At 46.0% G+C, this 10,791-nt stretch overlaps 1 protein-coding gene across 1 annotated transcript; it reads right to left on the bottom strand.

Moving 5' to 3' along the window:
- Positions 1-1,472: 1,472 nt before the first annotated feature.
- Positions 1,473-8,722, bottom strand: LOC149331083 (uncharacterized). Its single transcript, XM_089559551.1, has 5 exons — positions 8,622-8,722; positions 5,788-6,631; positions 4,126-4,194; positions 3,030-3,119; positions 1,473-1,586 (listed from the first exon to the last, which is right to left on the bottom strand). Exons 1-5 carry the CDS (start codon positions 8,705-8,707, stop codon positions 1,473-1,475), a joined length of 1,203 nt encoding a protein of 400 aa, XP_089415677.1. The 5' UTR covers positions 8,708-8,722.
- Between the last annotated feature and the right edge of the window lie 2,069 nt (positions 8,723-10,791).

Raw genomic sequence — 10,791 nt, 5'->3', positions numbered from 1 at the left:
TTTGATTTTTAGGATGCCTGTTACTGATACTGCAATGCCACTGATGCCTAAAATCACTTTTTGAACATAGTTTGTCTCTGCTGATGTTCTTTTAATAAATTGTTCTTTGTAGAAAACCATTTACGCTTTTCGTTCTCGAGCGAGCGCAGCTGCTAAGCAGTCGCGCCGCTCGCCACCATGCACCATGCTACATCAACAGACACATCTAAATATAAAAGCGAGTGAGCAGATTCCGTAAGTACTTAGGAAATCAAGCGTGAATGCAGCGCGGGATCAGTTAATCACCAGTATTTACAAAGCTTGGATCAAGCTAGCGGCCGCCAGCACCAGCAACGCGCGAGTACAGTGCCTGTAGCGCGAGCACCCGGCCACAACCAGCCGCTACAGCCGCCTAAACGCGAGCCGCCATATTGGATTTTTTATGCGTTTACCGCCTCTCCCAGGTGCCGCCACCATCGCCTTCCAAAAAAAACGTCCCCTTTGGTTCTATGAGAGTGTCACACCGCCGCCATTCAGCAAAAACTCGGTGTTTTGGGTTTCGGTACGCCGATCTCGACGCAGACGATTACGCTTTTGCATCAGTCACGGCTCAACTAAGTAAATACCGTTGTAAAACTTCGTACAATACAAAAGTTACCATAATACGCAAGCTCTGTGGGCAGTTTCACCGCAAACGAGCCAGCGGTTGAGGTAAGAAAAATTTTGAAAGTCTTTACGATAAAAGCGCACAATACGGTACATGACGTTCAGATTGAAAACCTATGTAAAGTGCTGAAGGGCCGCACTTCCTTGCTGACGAATCGGCACTTTACCATAGATGCTACGTTCTTGAGGGGACGTAACCATTTACGTGCCCGGGGCTGAACGAGCACATTACTGAGAGAGAGAGAGAGCGAGAGACTCTTTAATGAAGAGCATAGAATTTAGCCGGCGTTTAAAAATCGCTGGCATGTTACTCTGCGTAGGGAGGGGAATTTGGGAGATAAAGACAGAAGGAGAGCAGAGTGGAAGAGGTAAAAAAAAAAACGAAGATAAAATGCGGCCATGAAATGGGTACTAAGGATGCAATGGCGAGTATTGATGTAACCTATGGAATAATGGAGTGCATAGTCCGTCAAATGGGCTGACGAAGTTCACTGCATGAAGAATGCATGAAGGTGACGTGCAAGTGAATTTAAAGCTTATCGAGATTTCCAATGTCTTTTAAATATGTGAATAGAAAAGTCATTGCAAGCTTCTGTTGCCTAAGGCAGGCTAAGGGACCTAAAACTTTGTTCATTGTAAGGGGCACTGAGCAGAGCTTCTGTATGCAATGTTCATAGTACGCACGCTCGTTGCCCGCAGCTGCTGACCAGCTCCTCTTCTTTCCAGTCGGGACGCGCAGCTCGGACGGTCTGCAGAGGTCTGATGTCGACTTCGCTTTCATGAAAGTCAAAATATTTCTTGTTCTATATGTTTATTTCTCTTTCTGTTCAAATTGGCAGCGCCGTGCTTGTCACGGTGTCAGATGGGCATGCCAATGCAGCCTCCAAGTCTGGACTTGTTTGCACTAGTATGACTGTGTATGTTATCATGGAGCCCGCCATCTGAAAAAAAAAACATGGTAATCAGAATGAACATGGAGCGTGAATCGCAAAACAAAATATCGTGTTTGGCACTCATACATTGCGTATGGTATATCAGACTTAAAATTATTTGGTAATTATCCTCATCATCAGCCTGACTACACCCACTGCAGGGCAAAGGCCTCTCCCATGTCTCTCCAATTAACCCTGTCCTTTGCCAGTTGCGGTCGCTGTATCCCCGCAAACTTCTTAATCTCATCCCCCCACTTAACTTTCTGCCGTCCCCTGCTACGTTTGCCTTCTTTTGAAATCCACTCCGTTACCCTTAAGGACCAGCGGTTATCTTGCCTTCGCATTACATGCCGAAGCCCATTTCTTCCTCTTGATTTGTCGCGTTCGCCAAATCTAAAAAAAAAAAACAAATTAAGGGGGGCACTTTGTTGACCTAAGTGCGGTCAGGCGAGAACCTTAGGCGCAGTGTTGCTGCTTGTGTCACTGATGTGTGGTTAAGATGTTAAGCTTCGCCTCTAAGAGTGGAACGCGACAGCGTCTTGCAACACTGCCAGGGAGTCCACAGAACGCCATCGCCCGTTCGGCTCTACGCCTTGTTCGTCGGTAAATTGGTTTTTGAGGAAAGAAAATATCTGTCTCGCATATCTCGGTGGCCACCTGAACCTCGCCGCAAGGTAAGGGAGGAAGATGGGAGTGAACGAAATGAGTGTATTCACTAGACGCGCCTTTGTTCATTCCAAACCATCCAGCTGGCGTGGTGGAGTGGTTAGCGTGCTCGTCTCGCACTCCGGAGACCTCGGTTCGGTTCCCCAACTCGACCAATTTCCTACACGGTTTTATTTACCTTTCTGGTCTGACTAGAAAGGTTAATTAGGCTAATTGGTTATATAACTAATTGACTAAACCCAGTTCCACTTACTTGGGGCATCACTATACCATCATTTTAATTGGTTGCATGGTTATTAGCCAAAATACAATTGGCTCCGTTTGAAATTTGCTCACTGTAACCATTTAGACCAATTGAAAAGCGTGACATTTCTGTCGAGAACTCCTGCTTACAACGATGAAGCATTAAAGGCTTCCGCCTTAAAAACTTTGCGACACTATTGGTTCCGCGTTGATATCGGAGGAGGCGCTGCAGTATGAAGTATATTAGGCTCGACATTCGGAAGAGGGGCAACATATTATTGCGCATTCCTTTCGGCGTTCACAAGACGGCGCCAGCTAGCATTAACTATCTGTGCCAGCAGCCTGCTTTCAAAATGCAAAGGGAGCATTTATTACATGAGGGAGAAAGCTTGTCATTTTTCTCCGCCAGTTTATGGGGCAGGTTGATTATGAGAGCGCGTTCACTGTGGGAGTAATTACGGTGCATGCACAAATCAGTGCAAGCAAGCAGTAAACACGCGAAAGGAAGGTAATGCCGATCGACATATATTTAGAACTACTTACGGAAACGAGCAATCCCAAGTTTATTTTGAAGAAATCGCTCCCATTGAGATAGATGTCGTCCGGGTCAATGCTGTCGTGCAAGTGTTGGACCTAAGGGGAAATTAACAGTTAGCCGGTTGCAGTGAAGCCATGACGCTAGACGGGACAGAGGCTGCAATGGTAATAGCTTAATGCTCTACGAGTCACAAAGAAACACAGAGGAGATGATTGGACGCAAGATCAGAATTCAAACAATTTCTCTTTTATTGCGAAATCAATACTACGCTCATGAACGGCCTTTCGCGTAGCGGCGACCGGTGGCAAAGGTAGCCACGTTTGACCTCTAGAATGACCTCTGACGTCATACCAGGGTGAGAGATGGGCTACCAAGTCGAGTCGTCGCGCGGCGGCGGCGGGTAGCCACTCGTGACATTTAGAATGACCACTGACGTCATGCCATGCCTAGTGACATCATAGCGTGACGTCATACCAGGGTGAGAGGGGCTACCAAGTCGAGTCGTTGCGCAGCGGCGGCCGGTAGCCACGCGTGACATTTAGAATGACCTCTGACGTCATGCCATGCCTAGTGACGTCAAAGCGTGACGTCATGCCAGGGTGAGAGATGGGCTACCAAGCCGAGTCGTCGCGCAGCGGCGGCCGGTAGCCACGCGTGACCTGTAGACGCGGCGCACTGCGTTCCTTCTGTTAGAGGCGCTGCGCTTTTGCTTTCGCAACCTAACAGGCTTAACCAAAGCTAAGCCCCCGCCAATTTTTTCCTTTGTGAGAGTACTTTGCTTTTTAAAAACTGAAGCACGCAAGAAGATAATAGATGGATAGAGAAGGTAATAAATAAGTGCTTAGGCTCTCCCCTGAACGCTGAACGCTGGTACATTACGCAATAGCTGAATAAGCGATCTGTTCTTTTTAGCAAAAGCGGTGGGAGTTAGCGAGCTGATTGCGTTCGTTCTTTGTATAACGGTGTTTCATAATATGCACCTCTGTTTACACTTCTAAGTTGAGTCTAAGCGCGCAAAAAAACACTCAGCTCCTTACACCACTTGTAATTCACTTCTAACTTAACGCTACTTGTCACCAGTGAAACGAGTGATCATCTTACCTGGAGGCTATAAGCAATGGTGCGCTCCATAGTTATCGTCCTTCGGCACGAATTCTTGATATCTTTAAACTAAAAGCAAAGAAGTGAAGGTAGGTGTTCATAATTAATAATACACATATGTCGCTCCCACGTCGCTGATATTCGAGGCGTTCAAGAGCATGTAAGCACATTGAATGCTGAGCACTTCTGGTGTGACAGTTCAGCCTCAAGAAAAAAAGTATACTGGCGGGGAAAATTGAGATTGCATTAATGGCTTAATGGTGATTTGAGCGGAATTGGTCATTCTCTACCTTACACTAGTTCATAGATCCCTGGGGGTCCTAATACTACTCCGGGCTCAATGACGCAGCGGTTAAGCGATGCGCCACTGCCCCGGCTTTTGGCTCTTTGAAACCCAGTCACCGGCAATGCTTAAAAGACACCGGTTGCTATTCCCGAGCCTCTCGCGACCAATCCTTGAACTGCTACCTACCACGGTAAGCAATTTGGTTACGATCCGGCCTGAATAATAAGCTGACGTCACACGGTCACGCGACCTGTCTATAGGTTGCTTCTTTGAGGATTTTTTGCTCACGCCGCCGCTGCCGACGACGACAAAGGCGGGTCTTCATATATGGACGAGACAATTAACACTGTCTCATTAATACGTATACCTGCCCCACCTATGAGTTATGACAAAAATTATACATTTATTTCTCCCTGTAACAATTTTATCGTGTGTTTGAAGTAATAAAAGCGGTAATTTATTTTCTATTACCCATTGTTTTGAAAGGTAAGATATTTGCAGCAATAAAATGAAGCACCATGCGTTTGAAATCACCGAACGTCAGCAGGACGGATAGGGCATCCCAGAGCTACATTGCTCTTTCCGGAAATGCAATGAAAATAGTTTCGAGGTAACTCCCAGTAAACATATTAACTCGATGTGGCCTCCTGTCTCTAGTGGTCTTTTCGAAGCGCATTTACATTGCAATCACAATGCGAGGTAAGCTATCAATGTTTATAATTTTGTCAGGGCCACATTGACACACGTGAAGTGGTGATGCTCGTAGCTGTGACATTGTTTTTCAGCAAAGCTTCGTTGTTGTGTTGTGAAAATACATTTATCTGTGTTATTTAGCGCTCACCAATACCTTCAAAAATGTACTTCCAACTAGCCCCAGTAGTAGCTCGCTCGGCTGCTGACCCGAAAGACGCGGGTTCGATCCCGGCCGCGGCGGCTGAATTTCGATGAAGGCGAAATTCTAGAGGCCCGTGTGCTGTGCGATGTCAGTGCACATTAAAGAACCCCAGGTGGTCCAAATTTCCGGAGCCCTTCACTACGGCGTCCCTCAGAGTCTGAGTTGCTTTGGGACGTTAAACCCCAATAAACCAATAAACCAATCTTTTGACATTTATCTGGTTAGGCTTCTATATTTTGGTATTACAAACCACGATTGCCATACACTCATTTTAACGTTTCAATGTCTGCTTCTTGCAGGTATAAAACTGCGCCTAAATGCAAGCGAAATTCAATTTAGACTACATACCAGAACGTTGGTGTTTGGTAAAATGCATAACACTGTATGAAATTCAGATGATGAGTAGATACTCAATCTCAGCATCCGGCACTCGCAAGCACTCTGGTACTACAGAAACTTAACCCAAAAAAACATTACTTACAGCGTTGGACAGTGATTGGCTGACTTTCGCCAGCTTGAAGAACTCGTAACAAGAGAATGCCGAGTAGCCGATGGCAATCCATAGCTCAGTCCTCTTCATTCCTTCAGTGATGATAGTAAACAGGGAGATACACGTCACTAAGAGAATTAACGCGCTGGACACTACAATCGACCTCTGCCAGATACCACTGATGTCGTTCTTGAGTTCCAGGACCGTGCACAGGTGTAGCCTCACCGCTTGCACTTTCTTCGCCGCCTCCACTTCACAGCCGAGAACATTGTGGCCTACATGGTCTCCCAACTTTTCCTTCAAGAAAATCACGTAAGATACCAGCACCTCAGCCGAATGTCGCAGAGTCATAAAGAAAACACCATCGTACGCATAGAACAGCACTGCAGCGAAGAAGCCGCATACCCTGGCGACGATCTCTCGTAAGTTTAGCTGAGCATCAGTGTGAACCTTCTGTGCCTGGTGGAACAGCGCCATCGTATAGCTTGTGTGGTAAACGACTAGCATCATAATTGCTGACGCATCAGACCACAAGAATCGCTTCTGGCTGCAACACGTACACGCCGGAATATTGATCTCTTTCTCGAAACGGCCGGCTTTCGCGAAGAAGTCGAGAATCCTGCGGCAACCAAGGATCATTGTCAGAAAATTATTGCTGGCGTTGACAATGACAACGACGTGAAGAAGTACGAGAAGGGACTTCGTGAAGAGTTGCTGCGTGTCGCTCAGTTCAATCGCATCGCGGGTAACAACGTCGATCTCGAACCACAGATAGAAGGCGAAGCATGCTGCTGCGTAAACGGTATACCAGTGGAGCCAGACGATCTTGGGATATCTGAAAGCATAGAAACGACGTTCTGAAATAAAGGAGGACTGCGGATAACACAAAAGAGGCCGCACTAAATTGGGCTTAAGCCGCACTTCTTGATTTATGGAGTGACGTAGCTTACCACAATCGTCATACTGAATGCTTTGAATAGTAGAGTGACACACGGTTCGAAACCTCTGTCGGTAAGTTTTCATCCAATTCTTAAGTGTTTCTCATCACAAACAAGAGTAATACATTTTGAACTGATATGTTATGAGACTTCTTTACCAATAGCTGAAACATGAGCATTCACACTTACCTGTACCCTGGCTTCAAAAATTAAATGTTATAAAAGTTCTTCGCGTATGTTATTACTGAAGAATTTATTTGTGGGTGTCATAACGCAAGAAAATAGTAAGTTCAGTATCTGAGAACAAGTCTTGAAAAATTTAACTGATCAGGTAATGACAGGCAGAAATTCACAAGAATGGAGACAAATCTATGTTCAAACATATTTGCTTGCACACAACATATACCAAGTTAGGGTTGCAGGCTAAGGTTACATGTTTTGTGTCGATTATCGGCACAAGATCACTGCCAATGATGTTTATCCGCTGCTCTGAATCGACGACGCCCTTGGCTGCTTAGAGGGCACGGAATTTTTTTTTTAATTTTTAGACCTGCGATTGCTGTACTGGCAGGTCCCTGTGGCGGATGCTGGCCGTGCCAAAATGACTTTTGTGACACCATATGGCCTATAGCAATTTAACGTCATGCCTTTCAGACTTTCTAATGCCCCGGTGACTTTCGAGCGCATGACAGGCTCCATTTTGCGCGGCCTGGAGTGGAAAATGTGCCTGTGGTACTTCGACGACATTTTCTTCTCTCCCAGTTTCTAGACGCACCTTCTCCGCTTGGAGCACTTGCTGACATGTTTAAATGAAGGGGGGATCCAAGTTAATCTAAAGAACTCTCGCTTTTGCGCTCGCGAACTGACAGTTTTAGGTCACATAGTCTCTAAAGACGGTGTGTGTGCTTCCTGACTCTGCCAAAGATTGTGCCGTCGCTGAGTTCCCCAAGCCGTCAACTCTGACGGAATTGCGCAGCTTTCTCGGCTTGTGTTTTTACTTTAGACGTTTTGTCTGAAATTTGGGCTCTATCATCGCGCCACTGACGAACCTTCTTCGCAGCGACAGCGACCTGTCGTGTCGGTCACGTGCCTGCGACGAAGCGTTCATCACCTTGCGCGTCTGCTCAGCGCGCCCCCATTTTGCAACACTTTGACCCAACTACTCCCACCGAAATTCACACACCGATGCCAGTGGCGTTCACCTTGGAGTTGTACTTACGCAACATAAAGCTGGGTTTTACGAGTATGCACTAGATTACGCGAGCCGTGCCCTAACAAAACCGGAATCGAGCTACTCCGGCACCGAGAATGAATGCTTGATCATTGGCGATCGGAAAGTTTCGCCCTTACGTTTACTGCCGCCTTTTCGACATCCATTCCCTGTGTTGGATGTCCTCCTTGAAAGACCTTACAGGCCGCCTCGCTCGTTGGACCCTACGTCTACAAGAATACGATATCCGCGTCATCTATCGCTCCGGGCAAAAACCGACGCTTTGTCCCGCTCTCCGCTGCCGCTTGAGTGTCTGCCACTCGCAAGTCAGTTGCTGTGCAACATGTGCAGCGGGTAACCAGAGGGCCCCTGAATAGCTTCTCTTCTGAGCTCTACCGCCAATTCCTCAGCAGCGCCAGTGCCTCGTGCCCTAACTTCGCCATTTGTGATGGGCTCCTGCACCACCGCTGCCTATCGTCGTCCTTACAGTACCAATAACGGCATTAAGGGGTTCCTTGAAATCTGGATTGTTTTCTTGGTCGACGCAAGTTTGGAACAATAATTTACAAAGAAATTCGCCTCTGCTGGCAATTTTCCGCAGTCGCAACCTTTTTCAATGATTATATGCAGACTTCCGATGTCATGTGAGCAAACACTCGGCTTTTTGTTGCTCCTACCTGGGGGGCTTGGCAAACATGTCCTTGACGAAGAAGCAGCCACAGAGGCGGTAAAAGCGTGCTTGAAGAGCAAAACTTCGGAGCATGTTGCTGTACTGTGATGGTTTGTGCTTGTCCTCTTGGCGAGAGCCCTTGATGTCACCCATGGCAGGCGCCACATCAACGGTGTAGGAGCCGGTTGCCGAGCGCTTCGTTCGCTGGATACCGAGCTCTGACCTGTTCATATTAGCGCTCGTGGTAAAACCTGCAGAAATGAGGCGGAAAAAAGACTTTATATTGTCCACTTCCCTACAAGTGTTATGGGACGGCGTTTTCGAGTTTTATTGGGAATACTGCCGCCAAGAAATTGGCGTGTGCCATTAATATAGAAGACCTTGGAGCACGTTTGTCAATGACTGTTATTGCAAGGAGATTTGTCAGCTTTGACAGCCATTCACGCCAGTGTAGGAAGAGCTGGGTGCAGTCGGCAGAGTTGTTTATCATGGCAGTAACAGCATTATTTAGGCTTTAATGGCGTTGCGTCACCTAAGATGATAGTGAACAAAATGCAGGATGATGAACAGAACTTCAAAATGGAGCTCAAAATTCGCGACAAATTTTTGTTCAAACACAAAAGAAGAAATATCTTTGCTATAACAGGTGAAAGGGAATGGAGGATACTGGTGCCACTGGGAAAAGAGTTTCCTTTTTCAATAGATTGAGGTGATCAATAACGAATAAAAAGTCATGGTTAGAAGGTACCTATTGACCAGTCTTGCCGAAACAATATCGTCGTAATGGTCCGGCAGCCAACCTCAGCGCACAAAGAGCGAATGCTATGAAAGGAATGGTGACAGCGCAGTCAGCTGACCCTGAACACGCTCACATCAAAATCCCATTTAATAATAAATAAAGTTTCGAATTGGTCGCACACGTATTCTGTTACTACAGCATACCAGAATATAGAGAATATTGTTTCCTATAGTTGAATTGTGCTGATAAGCTGGCCGTATTTTGCTGCTGGGCGCCAATTTTCAGATTAAATTCTGCTAGTGCTTGATGCATCTCAAACACATACCGGCAGAGACACGTTACAACTTACAACCTCCAGAAGTATATGGAGCTTCCGGTGAATTGGAAAGTAAGGTTAACAAATAGCGGAAAGGATAATGCTTTTTCTAGCTCAACATAATCATGAACCGAGCCCTTGAGGCTTAAAGAACCCTTCCCTTGGACGAACGGCTTGAAGTACTTCATAATAACCGAATTGAACGCTGTTTAATATTTAAATTCAAACTGCTCATAAAGAAGACATTTCTTTTTTTTTACACATCATCCTGCATAATGATTAGCTTTCTTTACAGGCACCACATCATGCGATATTGTGAATGATTTTTTGTGTGGTACTCAGGCTTCTGTTACGCTTCTGTTACGCTTAAGAAGAAAGTTTGCACTGCCTAGTGGCATGAGTTGGCGTGATAAAAAAAAAACGACTTTGAGAAAACAACCCACTACAAGAAATTGCGCCCACGAAGTAGAAGAAGCTTTTTTTTTAAAGAAGACATCAATGTGATTTAGGCGTTTGTAACGACTACACATTAAGACTCCCAACAATGAGTAATACTTGTTGGGGGGCTAGTTGGTACATGCTTCCAGAAAATGGTTGTAGCGCCGAAACAGACAACAGACCCGTCTAGCTTTCCCGTCTAGCTTTCTGTGTGTTGTCTGTTTCGGCGCTACAACCATTCTCTCCCAACCATATTTAAGATAACTTCCAAAGCTCGTTTTAAAGTCAAGGACTTGGAAATAAAAGTTCGCTTGCAGTATGCGTTATCTCTTGATTTATAAAAAAGAACGTGTTCTTGCTGCCAGAGATTCCAGTAATGATTTTCTCGAATTATAGCACAATGACTGAAAGTCCACCGGACGTCACTGCATTGTGTTGTGCAATGTTGGAAAAATATTGGTCAACCATACCTTCGGTGGGTCAGCTTCGAGGTGGTCTTTTCAGCACGTGGTTATTTGCTGAAACACGTTAGGACTGAAGGAAGATGATATTTGCTGAAGTGCAGAGGAAAGCTTAGCGCTAAGGCGAATCGTAATAAACAGATCTTGGGAATCCTTGCCAGAGGACCACCCGCCCAGGCGCCAGGCTGTGTACGAACAAGAAGCGTCCTCCTCTGTGATGATG

This window comes from Amblyomma mixtum, chromosome 9, assembly GCF_055824585.1.
Source record: "Amblyomma mixtum isolate Tamu chromosome 9, ASM5582458v1, whole genome shotgun sequence".
Lineage (NCBI taxonomy): Eukaryota > Metazoa > Arthropoda > Arachnida > Ixodida > Ixodidae > Amblyomma > Amblyomma mixtum.
The sequence above is the reverse complement of the archived record's forward strand: the minus strand, read 5'-3'. Positions and strand labels throughout refer to the sequence as shown.

Excerpts from the sequence above, each read along its gene's own strand:
- LOC149331083 (XM_089559551.1), bottom strand. The coding sequence starts at position 8,707 with ATGCTCCGAAGTTTTGCTCTTCAAGCACGCTTTTACCGCCTCTGTGGC. Across the intron at positions 4,195-5,787 it reads GCCAATCACTGTCCAACGCT|TTTAAAGATATCAAGAATTC; the intron begins GTAAGTAATGTT and ends CTTTGCTTTTAG. Across the intron at positions 3,120-4,125 it reads CCATTGCTTATAGCCTCCAG|GTCCAACACTTGCACGACAG; the intron begins GTAAGATGATCA and ends ATTTCCCCTTAG.